Raw genomic sequence first — 25098 nt, forward strand, 5'->3', positions numbered from 1 at the left:
GGCCGTACCAGGCTTTCAAAAGGTCAGGCTCATGCTAAAAAAGTAAGTCTATGATAGGCTGCATGCCTTCCAAAAATTTGACAGGCTAGGCTCAAGCCTTGCAAAGCCTAGCTCAGCCTAGCCTATTCCCACCACCAAGTATTAGGTACTACGTAAATGTTTGTAATGTAAACAAAATGAATTTGAAACTTTTTAATCTTTATAGAACAAGGTACTATGTAAATCTTTGTAACATAAAAGAAAAGAATTTGAAACTTTTTAATATAAACATAATGTAAAATTTTAATTGTAGTAAACATAATGCAAACCAACATACTAAACAAAGAGAAATGATATTTGTAGAATCATTTTGGTACAATTTTTGGAAAACATTCTCTCATACTCACATTGTGTTCTTATTTTTATTTTTTCTTTTTTCTTTTTCTCTCTATTGTTTTTGACAAATAACAAGATAACAAGACGACAACAACAATGATGTCCCAACAATTGTTTCAAAATAGTTGTTCAAATATCATTACCCTTAAACAAAAGCTAGTTTAATTCTTCATATTACTAAACCACATTGAAGGCATAATGAACACGTGAACGAATACATACACACAAATAACTATACACATGACTCATATAATTTCTTAAATTACATTGAGATACAAACATACCATAAAAGTGCATTTTCATAAAAAAAAAAATACAAATCAGCACAAAACTTACAAGTGTCCAACGGTTCCCCAGCCAAAGCTTCTCAAACCAAAGCTTCTCCAGTTACTACCTGCATCTTTTCAAGCCACATACAAACACAAAAAATGGGAAAAAAGAGGTTAGCAGTAAAACACATAAGATTTTAAATATTCAAAGTAAAAAAAAAAAAAAAAAACCCTTACACGCAGTGGGTGAACAGTTAGAAGATTGTTGATCTTAGTACCTAAGACATATAGTTATAACAAGTATTAGATGAGATAAAAACACGTTTATATCATCAAAACCCACGAAACAGAGAATAGATATTTGAGAAATTAAATCTTACCTGGTGACGAAATAGGACACGAATTTCTGAAGCCCAGTGTTGAAACAATAGGAACCGAAGATTAAGCAACAACAAAGTGTGAACAATCGAGTTTATGTGACAAAAAGGAGTCAAAAGTGGACCATGCTTTTGGATCGAATAGGTTACGGAAGAACATAATTGAAACTTTTATCAGAAATCAGGGTGTTTTATAGGGTTTGGTGTTTGAATCTGCTTCTCAGATCAGAGGGGTAAGAGAGAACGAGAGATAAACTAAGAGAGAGAAACCAAATCTAAAATTAAACGGCGCCTAGGGTTTCAATCAATGGCTTTCTAGTATTGTGGTGTTGTGTTTGAGCTCCTCAAATTGGATTGATTGTATGGCCCTTCTCAACTAGGATATTTGTAGTCCAATACTAGTATAACATCGGGCATGTCGGTTTTCGCTAGGCCATTTTCACGATCCACATCCTCCCATTTGTATCCAACATTTTCCGTAAATGGGTTATCCAAGTAACCTAGTTTATCCGCCTTAACCGACCGCGGTTAACAGGCCTTCCGGTTGGTCCGGATTGGGCCGGTTAACACGATTTTGTCTAGCCCTAATTAGCAGAGTATCCTAAATTTTATTGATGAGTAAGGTAGTTCTCATCATTCATTAATAGTGCCTTTCAAAAAAATGGATTGATTAATAGTGTAAAATGAGGAGTCAACACATAAATAGACTAATCATGTCGGTCACGTCATTAAATTTAGCCCAATTCGAAAGAAAAAAAAAATCATTGAAGGATTACCAACAAAAAAAATCCGTTGAAGGAACAAATCCAAAGTAGTTTGTGCTAAAGTCAAATATTGAAGTGGTTTTCATTATAACACACTAGCGTTAAGATGAACATGTGCCTTATAGATTTTGTAGTGCAAGTTCTTGATTGGAATATATTTTGTAGTTTTTTTTTTTTTACATTGAAAAAGGTTTTCCACGCTAAAACTTAAAATGTCCAATTTATAAATTTTACTCATTTTATTGTCATATTGTTGGCATTGGTTGGGCCCTAGTAATTTTATTGTTCAAATTTCACTAAAGAGAGCATAAATCTTATGTATTTAAGATGGGTTGACATGAGTTGTTTTTTCACAATGGATCATCACTGAGTAATTGGTATGGATCTTACCGATTATTTAAAGAATGGATAATACTATTAGTACTTCGATTTTAGCTGGTACAGACTTAGAGAGTGTTTTCTATTTCGCTTTAAAATTTGTTAACATCCATAAATTTATATCGCATTCAATTTGCATATGTTAGTATTGGATTTGATAAATATCAACATCCCCATGTATATTTTCAGAGGTGTGGCTATAGGTGATGATGTTAATGCATATCGAAAGACTACAACACTCGTCCACAACATAGGGTATAGAGCTAATGCCCCCTACAACACCAAAGGTACCGTTGCTATGAATAGGTTAACACTTATGAGTTGTTCCGCCAAAACTCGGTAATTTATAGAGTTTGAGCCTTACTACAAATTTTAATCATTTAAAAAACAGCGATGCTATTTATCTAGACAAATTGTGTCCCGAAGCGAATAGTAATTATCCAATAAAGTTGTTTCCTGGCCACAATTCATGGGGATGGTGGGGCACAATTTAAGGAAAAATCAAAGTGCACTCTCTCTTCTGAAACCGTCGGGACCAAATCTGTCGTGATGCTTAGCATTTTCCTTTTAAAAAAAATATGTGTTAAATTCATCATTAATTTCTTTTATCATTAACTTCGTTGGTAAAATATCTTGTCAAAAAAAAAACTTCCTTAGTCAAACGTTTATTGACCAAACTTTTTTTAAAGTTTTCTTTGATAAATATTAATTTCTTTAATCATTTTTTGACGAAAGGAATACTAAATGAATTTGTTAGCAGGTTTGCCAAGTGATTCATCAATTTTGGAAAAATGAACATAATTAAATAATTTATAATAATATGATGCTTTTTTTTTTCCCTAGAAGTTAATGATTTTATTTTTTGACCAGGCTAAATTTTATTTTCTTTACTAAAGACCAAACCAAAATTTAATGATTACTAAAATGAAATGAGTTTTTTGACTTGAAGTAAACGATTTTATTTTTTGACCAAACTTAAACCTTTTTTTATAAAAAATAAATTGATGATTTAAAAAAAAAAAATTCATTTTCCTCGTAAAGGAGTATAACAAAAAGCTTTAATTTTGGTCAAAAATAAAATCTTTAACTTCCGGTAAAAAAAGCTAATTTCAATTTATTAACCATTAACTTCGAGTTTGGTCTGTCCCGTGAGCATAGTTCAGTTGGTAGGACAATGCATTATTATATGCAGGAGCCAGGGTTCGAACCCCGGACACCCCACTCATTCACCTTATATGGTGAATTCTAGCCACTAATAAGGTGAATGCCACTAGGCTACCTGACCAAAAAGAAAAAACTTCGAGTTTGGTCTTTTAGTAAAAAAAAAATCAGTTTGGTCTAAACCTGACCAAAAAGAAAAAAACTTCGAGTTTGGTCTTTTAGTAAAAAAAAAAATTCAGTTTGGTCTAAAAATAAAATCAATAACTTTCAGTCACTAGAACACATCAAATTATTATAAAATTATTTGATTGTGTAGGAATTTTCTAAAATTCGTCAATCACTTGGCAAACCTGCTAACAAATTTAATTAGTATCCCTTTCATCTCTTTTTTTTTTTTTTTAAACCCTCTAGTTCTTAATTTGATTGTGTAGGAATTTTCTAAAATTCGTCAATCACTTGGCAAACCTGCTAACAAATTTAATTAGTATCCCTTTCATCTCTTTTTTTTTTTTAAACCCTCTAGTTCTTAATAGAAATGAGCCATGATAATTTGGAGTTCAGTCGAATAATAAGTAATGTTTGGTAAAAAAATTGTTCCATCCAAGAATCAAACTAAGATTTTTCTGAACAATTCGTCCATGATGGAACTTAGGTATTAATTTATTTTAATATTAGTGTCACATTTAAAAAATTGTCAGAATATAAGATTTGGTTTTAGGTTCTAATGCAATTTTAACCATTTTTTCTTTCTAATTGTATTCTCTAATTAATATCATGTGCATCGCTCTCATTTTATTATATATTCTTTCACTTTGTACTTATGATTTATACATTGTGATCCAACTTATATGGTATTATTATCTTTAATGTTTCATTGAGATTAGTTATATATCCATGCATGCTTGTGAGTGAGAGAGGTGAAGATTTAGAGTTATAATAAAAAGAAGAAGATTTTTTAAAAAAATTATATGAATAAGGTCAATTTTGATATTATTGGTTAATTTTAATTAAAATTGGGTGTAGTTGGAAATTTTTGGTGTGTGATTAGAAATTTTCTTTAAATAGTTATCAAATGAAATCAATTTCTCGTGTAAAATCAATGAGCAATGTTATATCTCTAGAAAAATCACATCAAGAATTCTTCAAGAATAAAGAGGAGTCAATCACAATGCACTATTTGCTACAATTTATCTTGAAAAATTCTTGATGCTATTTTTATAGAGAAATAGCATTTTCCAAAATCAATTGCCTCACAGAAAATCATGATGTCAATCATTCAATCCTCGACCAGTGCGAGTAAAAAAAATATTCATCGGGAGATGTCAGCCTTTTAAATAGACTAAAAACATATAATAGAAATTTATCTAAAAAATAATCTTTAATTTTCAATACAATGTTAATTACTTTTCACTAATTATATATCTAATATTACTTGCATCACTCTTAATTCAATATATTTCATTTTTCGTTTTTGGTAAAAGTGAATAAACTAATAGTATATTATAATAATAATTTAGTAAAAATATTATACTCTTTTCTTTTTTCTTTTTTTTAATCGATATTATACTCTTTTCACTTATACAATTTTCTTAATTTTCTTAATTTGTGTGAATCTCTATCATTTGAGTTGGTCATTTTGGAACAAAAAGATGAGAGTGGTAAAAAAATGATAAAAAAAAAACTGGTGGTCGTCTTTCCATTGCTTTTGAAGTAGCAAATGCTATTGAATTTTCTGATATAGAATATCATTAGATGAAGGACAGAGGAGGTATCCCTGTTATCATAACTCAGTGATAGGATAGTGCGATATGCAACGATAGAGGTTCGAACCTTGAATTCCTTACTTATTCATCTCAAGGGGTGGATCTTTTTTTAAGGATTAAATTTTTTTGAAGGATTAAAGGGTGAATTTTTAGCCACCAAATTATTTGACAAAAATAATAATATATATGAGGTTTTTTTTTTTTATGAAACAAAATCAACTCATTTCATTAATAATATCAGTCTCAATACAAGATGGCATATGATCATGAACTTGAGAACTAACATAAGATAATGACGATGTCTAAGCTAACAAATGGAAGACATTATTTGCTTATCTTAGAGGAGGTTTTTTTTTAAAATTTACCATCATTATTTTATAGACATTGTATAAAAAATCATTACGTTATGGATTAAAAATATAAGTGTGCTAGTATAATAATATGAAGAAAAAAAAAAGTTAATCGTTTCACAGCGATAAGCTTGGCCAATTTCACCAAAATCGTAGTTCTAGTGATTAGAGAGCAACATAATCAACAATGATGACAAAAAGCAGCAGTTGTTTTTTGAAGACATAAAAATGGAATATATAATCACCGGCAGTGCATCCGCTTCAGTACAAGATGTACCAAAGGGCCACCCCTAAAAAGAAACAGTCATACAATATTTACAAATTTACGGTTAGTCGATACCCAAACATAACAAAGGGTTCGACCACCACATCTGAGTACCGTAGGCAAAATTGGCATTATCAGCCTTAAGCCACCACAACGAATGGAATTTAACCTTTTCTAATAATTGTTCTATTGTGGTATGGACATTATTAAATATTCTATCATTACGGTCAGTCCACACCACCCAAACACACAGAAGCCAAACTAACTGAAGGAATGATCTACGCTTCCTAGAGTACCCTGTAAAATGAATAAACTGATGGAAGTGCTCACTTATACCAAAAGGATCAGCACCTGAAACACCAATCCAAAACCTGATGTGTCGCCATAACGCCCCATAAATGTCACAATGCAGGAACAAATGAGACACAGATTCGTCGTGACCGCATCCAGCAACACATCTAGCATCCGCGACGTTGAGAAGACCCCTTCTAACAAGATTATTCTTTGTTGGTAACCTGTCCCGCAACAATCTCCATGCAAGAATGGACACCTTCAACGGAACCTGTTTGTGCCAAACCAGATCAAGCAAGCCAATATCCGTAGGTTCAGTCGGACTCGTCAAAATATGATAGGCACCGCTTACAGTGTAACCCCCTTGGATGTCTGGGTTCCACTGCCACCTATCAGAGATATTAGCCTGCAAAACAATATCATTAAGAAGACTCCTACACTCCACTACCAGCTCCTCCTCCCACGCCCACAACCTCCTCCTCCAACTCCACGCCTCCCCACCATCCTCCCATCCAAGATTAAACATATCAGCCACCGTACATAATTTATTATGAGATAAATTAAATAGACGGCTAAACCGCAAACGAAGCGGAACATCACCTAACCACCTATCAAACCAAAAGTATGTACTAGTTCCGTCCCCCACCCTTTTCGACACCCTCTCTGCAAACCAACCCTCCGATGCGTCACCTATACCATCCCTAATCTTCACTATCTCTCTCCACCAAAAAGAACAACTCCTGCCCCCTACCTCCAACCTCCCCGCCTCCTCACCATAACGAGCCACCAACACCCTATACCACAAGCCCTCTCTATCCACCAACATCCTCCAACACCATTTCCCTAACAACGCACTATTAAATTCCCTCAACTGTCTCACCCCCAAACCTCCAGACTCCTTTCGTAAACAAATAGAGCTCCAAGCAATCCAGGAAATTTTCCTGTTATCCTCACTCCCTCCCCAAAATTTTTTATTAAAAATAGATTCAATGGTAGAGATGATACCTGACGGAGCTTTGAAGAAGGAAAAAGCATAGACAGGAAGTGAGGTCAGGACAGACTTGAGAAGCACCAACCGGCCCCCAAAAGAGAGGAAACGACTTTGCCACCCCGACAATCTAGACTTAATAGTATGCACCACATGATCCCAGAACGCTAACCGACGCGGATTACCACCAATAGAAAGACCCAGATACAAAAAAGGCACCTGACCCACTTTACAATTCAAAATTGATGCCGCCTCATTCAACCACGATTCCGCTATGTTAATACCAACTAGCATACTTTTATTAAAATTCACCTTCAACCCAGACATATCAGCAAACAAAGTCAAAACCGCTCGCAAAGCGCGCACATTAGCCCAACTCTTGGTACCTAACAACAATGTATCATCCGCAAATTGAAGATGAGACACAACAGTCGTATTTTATTTGTTCCAACCGTGTATCCTGAAAACAAATTATTCTGAACCACCGAAGTCATCATGACATTAAGACCCTCTGCAGCCAGTAGAAAGAGAAACGGAGAAAGAGGATCCCCTTGGCGCAGACCCCTTTGCATAGTAAACTCATCTGTAGGGCTGCCATTGACTAAAATAGAAACAGTTGCAGTTGACACACATTCCTTTATCCATTTCCTCCAAAGAACCGGAAACTCCATTTTATGCATAACCGCATCCAAGTATCCCCAGTCAACAGAATCATAGGCCTTTTCAAAATCGACTTTAAAGAGCATCAATTCCTTTCTAGCCTTTCTAGCCTCATCAACCACCTCATTGGCGATCAAGATACCATCAAGAATCTGTCTATTTTTTACAAACGCTGTCTGCGTATCGGATACCACCGTCCCGATAACAATTTTCAGTCTGTTTGCTAACACCTTTGCCAAAATTTTGTAGATAGAACCAACCAACGAAATAGGCCTAAAATCATTGAGGCACTGAGGACTATCAATTTTCGGAATAAGAGCTACAAAAGTATTGTTAATACCTCTTGACAATTTTCCATCCCTAATCTGCAGCAGTTGTTGATGTATTGTTTGTAATTCAAGTCAAATAAAATAGAATAAATTGTTATACTTTATATAAATACTTGTTATGTTCAATAAAATAGCAAGTAACGATCTAGGAGAGTGTAAGAGAGTGGAACTTCTTTGTGAGTGAAAACATGAGTGTGAGTGAGAAACACAACAATAGTTTGAGTGATTCTATTGAAATTTGGGTCTAACTCATTGGACAAAAGATGATATGGAGATGTGTTTATATATGGAACAATCTTCACCTCACAAGTCGGTTTTGTAAGATGAAGATTTCATCCATTTATAAATACATATCCATGTCATCTTTTGTTCGATGTTAGACTCTTTAACAGATTCTTTGAAAGTGAGATGAGAATGGTTCAAACAAAGGAAATTTTCCTATTCAATTACAATTTCTTGATGGCAAGAATTGGAATAGATCATAAATGGAATGTGCATATGAAGACTCTATTCGGATTCCAAGATGTAACGTCCCGTATAAATTTCTAGAATATTATACAGAATGCTAGTATCTGATACTGGATAATTAAAGTAAAAGAGTCGAATTATAGGGGAAATTAAATTCTTGCTTTAAACATAACTGGTGGGTATATGTAACGCCTCATTTTCAAAGTGGAACTAAAAGTGATTTTTTTTTTTTTATGCGGAAATATGTCGAAGGACTTTTCATCCATACACTGAAAATCTTATATAAAACTTTCAAAGTTAAAATAACCTTTACAATTAAAATCTTAAATCAGTATTTGACTTCAAAGAACATTTAGATTTACAACTCTTTTGATAGATACAAAATTAAGGTAAATCCCTAGACTTAGACTGTGACTAACCGAGATCCGGCTTCAAAGTTCTTTGAATAACAAAGCTTATACCTGTAAAAATAAAATCAAACATGGGGTGAGATATTGATTATCTCAGTGAGCTTCTCAAGTGGGATAAAATACATCTCGTCATTTAAAAAGATTTTCAAATTAAAAGCATAACTCAGTACAAAGTAATTCAAACAAGTTGATTTGAAGACATCAAACAATACTCACATTATCATTCGTACACTTAACTTTTCAATTTACAATTAATATGAATATCTGGATTACTAAAAGTGGGAACTCCAACAACCTAAACTAACTGACTTGTGAACATGATGACATTAAAACAGTCATGACGAGTTAGTTATCTTCAAGAAATAATTTGCTAAAGCGGAGATAGATTAACTCAGTAGTCAGTGCCCTGTTTACCCTTTCTTACATGTCCCGTCGTAAACGGAGAATCCATCTAACTAGGGTGAATCCCATTATTCCCACTTAGATATCTCATATACATCAAATAAATAATATAACGATGCATAATAACATTCATACTCAAAGTATGCCTTTACATTTTAAAGTCAATCTATACCATTTATCATATCATCATTTCAACTTCATGTACACTTAATTCAATAACCTCATACTAAACATAATCATCTAGTTGTACCGGATTTTTCACAGGATTATGCTATCATGTAGTGTGACATTTAACATACATTACACAATGTAATACACATAACACTCAAGGAGATAACCTCCTTCACCATACTTACTAGCACATACTTACAAGAAATAATCCATAATTAATTATACATCGTATGAATTATAGTTTTATTTAAATTCTAATCTCTCACAAGGTCATTACAGTTTTAAATTACTAACAATTTGATAAGTAAACGAACCCATACATTTACTTACTCATCACTTGCTTAGGGTTTTAGGTTTAAACTTTTATATATTATCATTTAAGACCTCTTAGGGAAGTATATAACTTGAAAGTATACATAGAGGACAAGCTAGACTTTTTCTGCAAAACTATTTGTCACTAAAAGCTATGAACGACTCATGAAATGAAATCATCACTTTTTGTAAAGTTTACTAGAGATAGACATTCCTCATACCAAGACATTGCAGTTGATCCCATATCAAAATACAATATAGATAATGCAGTAAAAATCATGCAACCAAACTGATCAATACAAGCACATATGCAGAATTGTAATTAATAGAAACTATGAATGGATACTCATTTGAAGTCTGGAAATTTTATATATTTTTCTGAAGTTAGTAAACTTACATATAATCACAATGCAACTGGTCCCATATTAAAATTTGAAGCCAATAAATTATGACAATTCACGCACTGTAACTGTTTTAAGTAGTAACTTTCAGAATTTCATGTTTCTTTTGAAAATCTCTCAAACCTAAACATGCCAAAAACTTCATACAACAAATCATTTATCATTAACAAATAATTCCACCCAATTAAAGATCAATACAAGAGATTTTCCTTCAAAATCAAATAACACAAAAGAATCATAAAAATAATGCATGTTCATATAATTCTACTTTCTCACTATTCTTATTACTCAATTTCATAAAACCCTAAAATTCCCTTTTTCCCCAAATGAAAACCCAACTCTAAATTCATCAAATTTCTACATGCACGAGGGAAAGGAAAAGGGAAACCCACCACCTTAATTTAAGGATGGTAAGTTTCAAGCTTAGTTTAATCTTTCCTTGCTCCTAGTTTCCTCAACTCCTAGCTTTCCTCTCCAATTTCTCCCAATCTTGAAAACTCCAATTCCTCTCCTATTTGAACTTCTTAAGTTTCCCTCAAACCTTATAACAAACCAACAATCCTAAGAAATCAATTGCATGTAAGGATTTTTGAAGATTTATTGATGAATGATTATGAATGGTGATCAAGGTGGATAACATGCCGAGGGCTCGATTTTGGGAGATGAAGATGGAAAAATTAAGGCTTAATTAATGATGTAGTCCATTAAGTTATTTGTTGGTTACATTTTAGTCCAATAAGTTATTAACGTTACAATTTAGTCCCTTTAAGTCATCTTCCGTCAACCAAATAAATCTCCACTGTCAAAACCGTTAAGCCAATGTCTAAGGTGGATACATATTGCAAGTTGTCACGTCACCGTTCACATGTGTCTATTTAACGTTTTGGCAAAAGACTGCCGGTGAGGATTTATTTGGCAAACAAATACTAACTTAAGGGACTAAATTGTAACGTTAATAACTTATGGGACCAAAATGTAACCAACAAATAACTTAAGGGACCAAATCATTAATTAAGCCAAAAATTAAATGTTAAAATCTTATTTTCTACTCTTGGTCTAGCTTGTACATAGATGTGAGGTGGTATTATCAAATTGCCCTTTCTAACTTATCAAATTTCCCTTTTTTCTTTCTTTCTAAGGTTGGGCTTAATATGATGGTGCTTGACTAAGTTTCTTAACCTATTGTCTAATTTCCCTTTTAAATCAATTAAGTTTAGGTCACTGAGGAAATTTGTATGGAATATTTATCTATGAGAAAATATGGGATATTACTGTATATATGAATAGCATTTCCTCAATTTACAAAATTGAAAGGAAAAAAAAAAATTAGTCTTGAAGTCTACTCTCTAAGATGCCAAACTTTTAAATCCGCGGAAATACCTGTCTAAAAATAAAAAGAGTGGGGAGAGACCTACTTGTCTCGGTGAATCCCTAGTAAAACCTCAAGTGGATTCTAGCCCTGTTGTCATAACATTTTCATATATTCACTCCGTCCCTAAATGCAAAGCAAAAATGAGTTAACATAAGTTGTTGATGTATTTGGTACAAATTTTGAACCAAATACATTAACTTTTGTTGACCAATTTTTGCTTATATTTTGGGACGAAGGGAGTATCAATTTTCACATAATGCCATAATAATCAGTAAACAATTCACATAAAGTATAACAGATTTCAAGATAACACGATTCTAGAATAATTAAGGTTGAACAAACAATTATTATCTTGTCAATTTTACGGACAATATTGGATGTGAGACATACTCAATATTGCCTCATATGTCGGCAACGCGTTAACACTAATCTCACATTTTATCCTTGACCTTTGTATGTTAACTAGACGGTCATGGTCATGGTGCACCATAATTAACCTGACAACATAATCGTTAATTAACCTTGGTATATACTTAATGATTATTCATGATGCGGCTTAGTAAACTTGTCACCAGCCATGACCTTCTAATAAACATCTACAGAATGTCCAAATAATGGACAGTTTATGCTTTATTTACCTATTGGCCACATTTCTTCATAATGCTCTAAAATTAATTATCTTATATTCGATGGTAAACTCCACCTCTTAATGCTTATCAGTGTTTCTAGTTCCTTCAGATATAATTTCTAGACTTGGTTAGAGTTGTAAAAAATGGTCGTGCTCCATCGGGCTGGCCTATTTTTGAGAGGGGATACATCATACACCTACACACCTTGAAATATAAAAATTTGTATACACCCGAATGTTTTTTTTACTTGAACCCACCTTGATTGTATTTTCAAATGTATTTTTAGATGTATGTTTATATGTATTTTTATATGGTTGTTCTAAAATATCAATTCTAAAATATTTGTTACCTTTAAATCAAACTCATATTTGCTTTAGATGTATTTTTGTATGTTGGGATTTTTTGAGTTGAAGGTGATGAATTACTCGATGGCGTGTTGAAATATTGGGGTTAAAAAAGATAAATTTGTTGGGTTTTATGGGTTGAAGATCCATCGTTATAATCAATTTCAATTTATTCCATTTTTAATAAAATATTTGACTATTTGTTGTGCTTTTAATAAATGATTAATATATTTGATTAAGACAAATTTTATTCAACCAACCATCAATAAAAGGTGGGTAACTCTCTACCCATACTATTTGTCAAAAAAAACTCTCTACCCATACTAAGTTGGCACCAATCAAAATCATTTATTTGTGTATTGGTGCAAACACAACATTAGCAAGTATCTCACATTTTATTGATGAGTAATGTCGTTCTCATCATTCATTAATAGTGCCTTTCAAAAAAAATAATTGATTAATAGTGTAAAAAATGAGTCAACACATAAATAGCCAAATCATGTCGGTTACATCATTTTTTTTGAACAAGCAGTCATGTCATTAAATTTAGCCCAATTCAAAAAGAAAAAAAAATCCGTTGAAGGATTACCGGCAAAAAATCCGTTGAAAGAACAAATCCAAAGTGGTTTGTGTCAAAGATTAAAGTGGTTTGCTTTATAACACACTAGCGTTAAGATGGACACGGACCTTATAGATTTTGTAGTGCAAGTTTTTAATTGGACTAGATTTTGTAGTTTTTTTCACATTGAAAAAGGTTTTCCACATTAAAACTTAAAGTGTCCAATTTATAAATTTTACTCATTTTATTGTTATAATTATTGGCGTTAGGTGTGCCAAGTAAAATTTTTTGTTCAATTTTCACAAAAAAGAGCATAAGTAAGTCTTGTATATTTAAGATAGGTTGGCATGGGTTGTTTTTACACAATGGATCATCACTGAGTAATTGGTATGGATCTTACCGATTATTTAAAGAATGGATAATACTATTTGCACTTCCATTTTAGCAGGTACACCCTTAGAGAGTGTTTTCTATTTCGCTTTAAAATTTGTTAACATCCATAAATTTATATAGCAATCAAGTGTCATATGTTAGTGTTGGATTTGATAAATATCAACATCCCTATGTATATTTTAAGAGGTGTGGCTATAGGTGAAGATGTTAATTCATATCGAAGGACTACAACACTCGTCGACAAACATAGGGTATAGAAAGCTAAATCCCCCACAACACCCAAGGTACCGTTGTTAATACAAATCTTCATACCACGTTACTATGAATAGGTTAACACTTATGAGTTGTTCCGCCAAAACTCGGTAATTTATGGAGCTTGAGCCTTACTACAGTATTAACTCGAATATGTGCTACGCATTGTTGCTATTAATTTTAATTTCTGAATATATACATATCTCTAACTATATAGGCAACCTATCTAAAATCGTTATATATTAGTGTTTAAATCTATTAATAAAAATAATATTTATGAGAAATTTAATATGACTATTGATGACATGTCATCTTACGTTATTCTTAGCATGTTTTTCAGTCATTTTCAGTAGGTTTTACATCCAAAATAGAGGAGTATTGGAGCAATTTCTAATGACTTCGTGACATTTGTAATGTTTTCTATATTTGAGTCTATAATTCTATTTTTCCAAAACATAGTAATTTTAGGGTGTTTTGGTGTAATTCACGAAGAAATCATTCAAATTGGAAAAGCAAGACATCTGAAGACTTTGGGAAGATCAAGAATGAAGCTCCAAGAGGTCTCAGAAAATATTACAAATGGAGAAATTTTGTTCTTAGGTCCCAAGATATCTTATATGGAAGCAAACTTTTAAAAGGACGAAGAAACATAGATTTATATATGCACCGGAACACACTCACAGGCTCCCTGAGCATGATCCATATGCCCAGAGGAGAGCCTAGGCGCCCTGAGCATGACCTAGGCACCCCGAGGAGAGGTTGTGCGCCCCAAGCATTGTTAAAAACAGGCCAGAACTGATTTTTGCTACTTTTAAGTGGAAAAGCCCGATTTTTAGGCCCAACTTCAGTGGAAACTCTCCGTATAAATACTAAGCCTTTCATTCATAATTTATCATTCAGAATGAAGTGGTTAATGAAGAAGACAAACACGTGAAACTTTCAGGGAGGAGTTTCTCTCTCCTCACTCCAAGTTTCTCTAGGGTATGTTTTATTTCTTTTGTAATTTGTCTTTAGTTACAATGAGTAACTAAATATTTTTAGGCTAGGGTTCTAAGATGAACCTATATTCTGTTTGTTGAATATTTATTTAATTTAAAGCGTTTTATTCAATTATTTATTGTCTGCCATTTAGTTTTACTGTAGTGCGTAAGATTTGTCTCTTCTCAAGCATAACCCTGACTTAGGCACTTAGGGAGGTGACATTACCTAATAATGATGTATATCTATCTAATCAAGAAGTAGTTAATTTGTAACTAGGGAAACACACCGAAAGAGAGAAGAACCCTGGGAGAAAGGTACTTAGGGAGGTGGCATACCTAATATTGATGCATATATGCCAGAATCGAGAAGTAACTAGTTGTTAATTAAGGAAACAGGCGACTTCATGACTTAAATCAACCCAATAACTTCATTCTCCTTTCACCTTGGTAATGTAGACGTTGATAGGACTGACCATTTGTAGAACTACCGAGCGGGAGACTATGCTATGTACTTCTAAGATTCAATAACATGGGAACCTTTAAGACACTGTGAATTTAGGAACCCTATTCGTTATTGTTTCAAATACCTCTGAGAAAGTTAGAACCTACACGTAAACCTACGAGTGTAAGTGTACCTCTCTCTATAGCACTGAAACTCATTGACACTCTGTTGTAATGGTTGCAATTGATAGCTAGAGGGACATATATCAAATCTTTGAGAGAGTAAGACCCCACACAGTTAAGAATGTTGCTTTATCTTACTAAATCTTAGTAAATTTATTGATATCTATTTCACCATATTATTATACTTAAACCATTAACTTCAATTATTATTTTCCTTGGATTTTCAATTGTTGCGCATCTATCCTCTCCAATAAAATCTCGACCATTGGATTAATAATCTACCAGCCAAGAGCAAAAATCTCAACCTTTAGATTAATTTTATTAATATTTGGGCTGATATTTGGCAACATGGGTTAAAGTGATCACAATTAAATTTTGTCACATGTTTTAGAAAAGCAACAACCCATTTGATTTTTTATACAGGTGGTGATACATGTACATCCTTAGGTGGCATACCACCCTAATACACACTTCCACCTGTAAAAAAAAGGCTTATTAGAGTATTTGGTCCCTTAAGTTAATTGTTATTTTCATTTTGGTCCCATATTTAATAAACATGTCGAATTAGTCCCTCAAATTTTGCTCTGTTTGCCAAAAAAATCCATTCTGTCAAATCTTTTATTTCCCGTTAGTTTCAGTACACGTGGCTAATCCTATGTGGCAGGTATAAAAGCTGAGAACGGGTCTAGAGAGAGAAACAGTGACTTGTTTTGAAAATAGAAAGATAGAGAGAGGGAGACGAAAAGTTGAGAGGGAGAAGATGATAATCGAAGAATGAGAAAACGAATTCGTTGTTAATCCACCCATGGCTGCTGCTCCTGATGACGATTCTGAAGATAACGACAACGACGAGGTTAGTTTCATTACATCCTTTTGATTTACGAATTTAGGGTTTCAAAACTGGTTTAGGGTTTATGTATTTCTGGGTGGTTTATGGTTTAGGGTTATGGTTTTGATCAAAAAACCCTTTTTTAATCGAAAACATAACCATTTTTAATCAAAAAATGTTGTAAAAAACCCAAATACAAAAACCCTTTTTTTGTATTCCTAAGTTAGGGATATGTTTGATTCTGGATGTTTTTTTCCTGGATAGTTTTTTTGAAATATGTTATGTTATGGTTTTGTAACAGTTGGAGGGTAGGTTTGTGCTTGTAGTTCACCATGGGGGGGAATTTGTTGATTTTCACCATAATGGTTACAATGGTACTGAAACAGTACTAGAGTGTGAACCAAATTATTGGGCTTACTTCTCAATTTTATCAACTTTAAAAAGGCTAGGTTACCCAATGATTAGGTCACTTTGGTACCATGACCCTAATTTAGTGGATGACCTTATTAGATTAAGGTCTGACATTGGGTGTAGGAGGATGATGCATATTGCAGAGTTTTATGGTAGGGTGCATCTGTATGTTGAACATACAGTAGGGGATCAACCTGTAATGGGAGAACTCAATCCTTTGATTGAGTATCCTATAGAGAATATGGGAGGAAATGTAGGAGGAAATGTGGGAGTACAAGTGGAAGAGGTTTTTGAGGAGGAAGGTAATGAGGGTATTAATGTGGAAGAGTACTTTGAGGAAGGGGTGCCCAATGTGGAAGCTGATATTGCAGAAAATGAGGGAATAAATGCTGTGGAAAATGAGGGAAATGCAGTGGAAGGTGAGGTGGAGTATGGGACCAATGATGATGGGAATGTGGGGCCCACCCTTGTGGATGAAAGAGGGAATCTGAGGGAGAATATGGGGCCTACTGTGGAGGGTGAAGGAATATTTAATGGGCCAACAACTTTAAATATGGGGAGTAATGAAGCTGGGCCTTCTGGTGTAGGGAATGATTTTGGGCCTATTGATTTTGGGTTGCATGCAGCATATAGGGATAACTATGTGGATGAGTTAGGTGAGGAAAGGGAAGATAATGCACTGAATACTGATTTTGGGGACTCAGAAGAGGAAGTTTGTGTTGAAGATGGTTTTGGTGATGCAGTAGGTCAAGAGGAAAGAGTGTTTGATGAATGGAGGCCTGAAGTAGAAGTAGCTGCAGCAGAAGTAGCTGCAGATGTTAGGAGTGAAAGGGAAGTTGCAGAGCAAGGAAGTGAAGTTGTAGCTGAAGCAAGACAAGGTGCTGAGAGTAGGTCAAAGAAGAAGGGTAAAGAAGTCAGTGGCAGCAAGCCTAAGAAGAAGAGAGGAAGACCACCAAAGAAACAACAAAAAGTTAATGAACCTGTGTTTGAAGAAGATATGATAGCTGAGGGAAATAACAGAACTGAGAAAGGTGGACCATCTGGTGTATTGAGGGATCCTGGTTTGAGTGATGTTGAAGAGTATAATAGTGATGATTTAGATAGTGGTTGTGAATCTGAAGATGAAGATGGGGGTCCTAGGGTTAGATTCCAAACTTTTAAGCTTCTTGAAAACATGAAAGATTATGAATGGGTAGTTGGAACATACTTTGTTTCTAAGAAGGCATTTCAGGAAGCAATTAGAACCTATGCAATTCATTCTGGAAGGGCTCTAAAGTTCAAGAAAAATGATAAGAAGAGGGTGAGAGTTAACTGTAAGGGCTCTAAAGGTAACTGCAATTTTGAGGCATATTGTGCTAAGATTCCAAAAGAAGAAACTTGGCAATTAAGAAAGATCCAAAGGTTCCACACTTGCAGTAGGGTGTATAAGGTAAAGTTGTTGAATTCTGATTGGTTGGGGGGTAAGCTTAGCAGTAGAGTAAGAGAAGATCCAAGTTTGAAGCTGAGTACTATTGTGGATAGAACCATTGAGAAATGGGGATTGGAGATAAACATGAATAAGGCTTACAGAGCTAGAGGAAAAGCAATTGATATGGTGGATGGCTCATTTAGGGATCAATATACTAGGATATATGATTACACACATGAGCTGATGAAGTCAAATCCTGAGTCTACTGTGAGAGTTAGTGATATGTCATATCAAGGTACTGAAGAAGATCTTGAGAGGCCTGGAGCAGTTTTATGTCCTCATTTCCAAAGGATGTATATTTGTTTGAAAGCCTGCAAAGATAGTTTTTTTAAGTGTAGGACTATTATTGGGTTAGATGGATGCTTCTTGAAGGGTTACTATGGTGGGCAGTTGCTAGCTGCAATTGGAAGAGATCCAAATGACCAGATGCTTCCAATAGCATTTGCTGTGGTTGAAGGTGAAAGCAAGGAATCATGGAAGTGGTTTTTGGAAGTGCTGATTAGTGACCTAGGTGGAACCAGATTATGCAAGACCTGCACATTTATAAGTGATCAACAAAAGGTAACATGGTGTTTTATTAGTGTTTTATTTGCTGATTTCTTTTTTAATATTTTTTTCTGTTTGCTTACATCTGTTCCTTAAACTGTTTTACAGGGTCTCTTGCCTGCTATGGATGAACTACTTCCAGGTGTAGAACAAAGATTTTGTGTTAGGCACCTTTATAATAACTTCAGAAAGAGATTTCCTGGTATGAAGCTGAAGGAATTAATGTGGAAGGCAGCAAAAGCAACTTATGAGAATGCATTCCTTGATAGTGAGCCTGCATATGATTACCTTATGCTAATTCCTGCTAAGCATTGGTGTAAGTGGAAGTTCACAGGTAATTCACACTGTGATACTCTAGTCAACAATATGTCAGAAGCTTTCAACTCAACAATTGTCATTCCTAGAGGAAAGCTAATTGTTACTATGTGTGAAGATATCCGGGTGTATTTGATGGAAAAATGGGAAACAAATAGGAGGAAAATTGAAAGGTATAAGGATGATGTGCTTCCCAACATAAAGAAGAGGATTGCTAGAGAATCTGCCTACACTAATATCTGGCTGATTAGGTATGGAAATTTGTAATATATGCTCCTTTTAAATTTGAATTTCTGGCTGGTTGTGATTTATGGTATTTTTTGTATGTTTATGTCTATAGGCGCATCACTGAGTTTAACTTTGAAGTGAGACATATGTATTCAACAGGTTACAAATACCATGTCAATCTCCAAAGGTGGGAGTGTGACTGTAGGAAGTGGTTATTGACAGGGTTGCCCTGTTGTCATGCCATTGCCTGCATGAGGAACCAAGACCTCAATGTTTATGATTTTGTTCCTGACATTTACAAGAAGGAAAGGTATGCAGCTTGCTATGCTCCAATCATCTACCTTGCTAATGGCCAGAGCTTATGGCGCAGAACTGAGTACAATGACCTTCAGCCACCACCTATCAGAAGGCAACCAGGCAGGCCAAAGAAAAAGAGTAACAAGGAGGCAGGTGAATTGTTGAAGGATGATGGTCAACTCAAGAGGGCTAGATGGGGTATGAAGTGTAGCAGGTGCAAGCAAAGTGGACATAACAAGTCCACTTGCAAGCTCCCACCCCCTCCTCCACCACCTCCATCTGAGAACTCATATGCTCAAGGTCAAAGTGCTCCAGTGACTACTCAAGCTGCACAAACTGATCATACTGCTCAAACTGCTCCTACTGCTCAAAGTGCTCAAACTGCTACTACTACTCAAAGGTCTACTCAAAGGAGGTATGCTACTACTGCTCAAAGGTCTACTCAAACTGCTACTACTGCTCAAAGGTCTACTCAAAGTGCACCCACTGCTCAAGGTGCTGCTACTACACAAGGTGCTGCTACCACACAATCTGCACAAGCTGGAACAGGAGGTACAAAACCAAGGAAGAGGAAGCAAAACCACAAAGTGTCCACATCACAGCCATAAGGTTCAAATGGGAAGAAAAAGAAAATTTCTGTTAGAGTGGAGGGTTCTGTGTCAACCCAACAGTAGGAATGATGGAACACTATGCTTATTTTGATGTCTTTTTGATGTAATGCCTGAGTGCATACAGCCATACATGTTATGTAATGCCTAAGTGCAAGCTACAATTTACATATTAGACCTATTTTGATGTCTTTTTGATGTAATGTCCAAGTGCATACATGTTATGTAATGCCTAAGTGCAAGCTACAATTTACTTATTATGCCTATTATGATGTATCTGCCTAAGTTGTAAGCTACAATCTAACTCTAATGCTTATGTAATGCCCAAGTGCAATCACAGTTTATGTGCAATATGATTAAGTTCAATTCCAGCATTTGTCTGCAATCACTAGTACTATTATTCTGCTATGTCTGCAAAATAAGATTGGTTGTACAGGTATACCATTTGCAATCATATTTGTGCAATTTGGTTTGCAACCAGAACCATAACTACACCAGAACCATGCACAATTTTTCTGCTATGTCTGCATTTTCGGTGCAGGGTATGACACATAACTACACCAGAACCATGCACAATTTTGCATTTCTAATTAGTCCATTAATCACTTTTGCAGAGATTTACAAAACACTATATGCATAATTTTTTATTTTTCATTTCATTCATTCAAATTTTGCAGTGCTACCATTACAATAGATTACTCAAACATAACTTTATTCATTAAAAATAGGCATTACAAAATCATTCATTCTGCCATTTCAATTTCATTCATTCCAAACTGACATACATTACAATCCAACATTACAAATTCATTCATTCTAAACAACTATTACAACAAAACTATTTCAAATACAAATTATTCCACGAGCCACTACACTTGCAGATCAATATTGTCCCTAAGACCAGGCAAACTCAAACTCCAAAACTTCCAAGCCCAAAAATCAAAGACATCTTCAACCATGATCTTGTTTTCTTCAACTTGACTTGTTTTTTCTGCAGCTTTGAAATCAACAGATCCCTATCATCAGTAACCTCTTCATCCAACAATTTGAAAAAGCTACAGCCTTTATCCCATTGATTCTTGTAGTTTTTGCATCCCCAAAACCTTTTCCCACAATTTAGATTCGTGTTATCCGTTATAGTGCGAATCAAGGTTTCTTCACCACACCTACATTCAGCAACTGTTCTTCTTCTCAGACTCAAACCCACTGAACCAATTGATTGTCCCATTTGTTTCGACATCTCTCAGATTCGTACAGAATCAATTTTTTTGAGTAAGAACAACGATGAAGAAGGACGACAATGAAGAAGATTAGGGATTCGAATTCGAAGAAGGGTGGATTCGAAGATGGTATTGGAGAGAAAGATGAGAAAGAAGGCTTGGTTGAAGATGAGAAAAACCCTAATTTTGGGTTTCTGCAGTTTATAAGCTTTTATACCTGCCACATAGGATTAGCCACGTGTACTAAAACTAACGGGAAATAAAAGATTTGACAGAATGGATTTTTTTGGCAAACGGAGCAAAAATTGAGGGACTAATTCGACATGTTTATTAAATATGGGACCAAAATGAAAATAACAATTAACTTAAGGGACCAAATACTCTAATAAGCCAAAAAAAAAATCCAAACAATGCCAGCTCAAATTTTTTTTCATGCCCCTTCTCTCTCTCACATCGGTGCTCTCTTTCTCTAACTTCTCTCTCCTCACCACTGGAACTCGCCACCCACCTCATCACCACCACCACCATCAAATCACCAGAATTATGAGTTATATCAGTTCAGTTCTTTATCTCACACTGCCTTTTCTCTCCCTCTCCCTTCTTTCCACTTTATTCTCCGACCACCCACCCACCTCCTCGGCCTCGTCGTTGCCGCCCTCACCGCCGTTGACATAATATTTCTTTCATCGATCATCGAATTCCTCTCACTCTTTATCTCATCGCTGCACTATCTCTCTCTCTCCCTGTCTCGCTCTCTATCTCTCCCTCTATCTAAAATCATCTGCTTTTTTTTCCTCTAGATCTGGGAACAGCAGACGAAGGAGGAGAAAGACTGGTGTGAAAAAGGAGGATCAAGGAGGAGAACGACGGGTCTCAGAACGAGGGATGATGGAAGAGAACATAGGATCTTAGAATGAGGAACGAAGTAGGAGAACGACGACGGCGGCGGTGGTAAGGGAGTGTGGAGGGTATGGTTTGTGGGAGAGAGAGAGAGAGAGAGAGAGAGAGAGAGAGAGAGAGAGAGAGAGAGAGAGAGATATGTGGTGAGGTGAAATTACATAAATGCCCCTAGGGTGCTATATTAGAGGTATGGAGAAAAAGGGTGTCAATAAAACATCACTCTTTTTTTTACTCAATCCATATGGGTATATACATTTTTTTTTGAAATAAATCGTATTTATTATTGTTAGTTTTAGATTTGTCAATAAATTTGAATAAGGAACAAGTGGGTTAATCCAAAAGTTGATAGCAACACTTTTAACCGTTAGAGTAATCTAATGAATAATATTGACAGAAACCATGCAAAAGGAGTTCACCGACAATCTAGTTTTATGGTTTTTTTAATGACATGATTTTAAAAAGTAAAAAAAAGATTATTTTTTTTTAAATTTTATACATCAGTTGTATGGTAAATTTGGTTTATTGTGGTTATTGTCTTTCCCTTAATATTTTGCATCTAACGTGTATAAATATACAAGGAATTAATCTATTAAAGGGATGGATGCAAGTTCTTCTATCAATAACAACAAGAGCCAAAAGCATCATAAGGGGCACGGAAAAAGTGAAAGCATTATGAAATTATGTGATTTGTATGATGAGATTCTATAAAAGATCTTCCAACATAAGAAGCTGTTGCAACAAGTGTTTTATCCAAAAGATGGGTGGATCAATGGAAGGGCATCAACGAAATTGATTTGAAATTGGATGAAGCTGCACCTGAGAAGAGACAACATTTCATAGACTTTGTGGACAAGTTACTAATGTTATGTAAAAACAGGTTAAGCCTTAAAAAGTTATCTCTCTTATTTGATGTTGGTAAGGAGTTTCCAAGGGTTAATAAATGGTTAAATGTTTTTGTTAACCCTATGATTGAAGAACTTGAAAGACTTGAGAAACCATTAGTGCTCCCTCATCAAATTTTACTTCTGAAAAATTGACAAAGTTTCAACTTAGCATACAGCATGTCATAAAAATTCCTTCTACCATAAATTTTAAAAATCTTGTGACATTAACTTTGAAACATGCTATATTCCCTAATAGTTACTGTGCACAAGAGTTTTTCATGGGTTTATGGTCGTTGAAGGAATTGAACTTAATTGATTGTAATTGGAAGAAAGTTGGTTCCCACACAATTGTTTGTGAGTTACTTCAAAGGTTGTTTATTGAGGAGTGGACATATGAAGGTGATGATCATAACGAAAATATCGCGAGAGAAGAATAAGATATTGAGAAGAAAAATGTCTAATGTTCAAGATACAGTTCAAGATCTAAATCACGATCATGGGGAAATAGGGTTTCTTGCACCTAAATTGCTAGCATTCTCGTATGTTGGTGACCTCATAAATGATTATTCCTTGTTTTACACAAAATAACCACTATGCAAAGGATTATTCTCTTCTTCTGGATAAATCTCAATATCTTCATCGATTGTTGAAGTTGTGTAAAACAAGGAATAGTCATTTATGAGGTCACCAACATACGAGAATGCTAGCAATTTAGGTGAAAGGAACCATATTTCGCCATGATTGTTATTTAGATCTTGAACTGTATCTTGAAGATCATAGACACCATTTTTCTTCTCAATATCTTCTGCTTCTCCCTCGATATCGCCGTTATGATCGTCATCTTCATATGTCCACTCCACAATAAACAACATTTGAAGTAACTCACAAACAATTTTGAGGGAACCAACTTTCTTATAATTACAATCAATTAAGGCCAATTCCTTCAACGACGGTGAACTAATGAAAAATTCTTGTGCACAGTAACTATTTGGGAACATGTTTCAAAGTTAATGTCACAAGATTTTTAAAATTTATGGTAGAAGGAATTTTTATGACTTGCCGCATGCCAAGTTGAAACTTTGTCATCTTTTCAAAAGTGAAAAATTGATGAGGGAGCACCAATGGTTTCTCAACTCTTTCAAGTTCAAGGTTTAGTTCTTCAATCACAGGGTTAACAAAAACATTTAACCTTTATCAACCCTTGGAAACTCCTTACCAACTTCAAACAAGAGAGATAACTTTTTAGGGCTCGACATGTTTTTACAAACCATTAGTAACTTGTTCACACAGTCTATCAAATGTTGTCACTTCCCATGTGCACCTTCATCCAATTTCAAATCAATTTTGTTGATGCCCTTCCATTGATCCACCCATCTTCCACCGAAGATTTTCATTTATTATTTTTAATATAATTACCATAATGTTCGCACGGGTCTTTTATTTGTTAATCATTAACTTCGATTCACCCCGGTGTCATTTGGTACGATAATTTAGTTTCTTAATAAAATAATTTATATTAGTATGATGTGTTTTTTTACATATATGTTTTTTATTTTATTTTTTGACCAGACTAAATTTTGTTTTTTTTACTAAAGACCAAACTGAAAGTTTATTATTAGTAAAATTAAAATGAGTTTTGTGACTTGAAGTTAATGATTATATTTTTTGACCAAACTTAATTTTTTTATAAAAAATAAATTAATGATTAAAAAGCAATAGGGAAATCTTAATTTTTCTAGATCCTTTTAGTCTTATGAACTATAGTATCCATGTCTCTAGACTTTTCTTTGTAATCGATGTTTCTAGATATTTCATGTTTGTAATGTAGAGCCTTCCTAGAGTAGTATAAATAAATAAGACTCACCACCAAGTGTCTAGGCATACTCCAGCATTGAAGCATTCAAATAATATAAACTTTTATTTGAGAATATTAAAGAGTTTCTCTATTTTCTCTACATTTCCTTTTGTCCCTAAGCCAACGGATTTCGCCTTACCGTTTGGTTCAATGTACAGTTTAAAAGAAGTCGATTAAAGTAAAACTCAATAAAGATGATGATGATGCGTGTGTGTGTGTGTGTGTGTGTGTGTGTGGGTGAGAGAGAGTG

At 34.5% G+C, this 25098-nt stretch overlaps 2 protein-coding genes and 1 pseudogene across 2 annotated transcripts; 1 reads left to right on the top strand and 2 right to left on the bottom strand.

Moving 5' to 3' along the window:
- Nucleotides 1–15951: 15951 nt before the first annotated feature.
- On the top strand, nt 15952–20361 carry LOC146921016 (uncharacterized). The gene is made up of 3 exons (XM_085710757.1): nt 15952–18556; nt 18650–19107; nt 19197–20361. The coding sequence occupies exons 1-3, from the start codon at nt 16574–16576 to the stop codon at nt 19987–19989; spliced, it is 3234 nt and encodes a 1077-aa protein (XP_085566883.1). The 5' UTR covers nt 15952–16573; the 3' UTR covers nt 19990–20361.
- A 538-nt stretch (nt 20362–20899) lies between these two features.
- Nucleotides 20900–21229, bottom strand: LOC146921017 (uncharacterized). The gene has a single exon (XM_085711230.1). The coding sequence runs from the start codon at nt 21227–21229 to the stop codon at nt 20900–20902; it is 330 nt and encodes a 109-aa protein (XP_085567356.1).
- A 1892-nt stretch (nt 21230–23121) lies between these two features.
- LOC146921018 (uncharacterized) lies at nt 23122–24387 on the bottom strand (annotated as a pseudogene).
- Nucleotides 24388–25098: the final 711 nt, after the last annotated feature.

The sequence above is a fragment of the Medicago sativa genome, chromosome 5 (assembly GCF_051527215.1).
Source record: "Medicago sativa cultivar Bolivia chromosome 5, Bolivia_mono, whole genome shotgun sequence".
NCBI classification, from domain to species: domain Eukaryota; kingdom Viridiplantae; phylum Streptophyta; class Magnoliopsida; order Fabales; family Fabaceae; genus Medicago; species Medicago sativa.

What these genes read in the sequence shown, in the direction of transcription:
- LOC146921017 (XM_085711230.1), bottom strand. Translation starts at nt 21,229, where the DNA reads ATGTCGAAACAAATGGGACAATCAATTGGTTCAGTGGGTTTGAGTCTG.
- LOC146921016 (XM_085710757.1), top strand. Translation starts at nt 16,574, where the DNA reads ATGATTAGGTCACTTTGGTACCATGACCCTAATTTAGTGGATGACCTT. An exon ending in TTATAAGTGATCAACAAAAG is followed by an intron (nt 18,557 to 18,649) that starts GTAACATGGTGT and finishes ACTGTTTTACAG; the next exon opens with GGTCTCTTGCCTGCTATGGA. An exon ending in ACTAATATCTGGCTGATTAG is followed by an intron (nt 19,108 to 19,196) that starts GTATGGAAATTT and finishes TTATGTCTATAG; the next exon opens with GCGCATCACTGAGTTTAACT.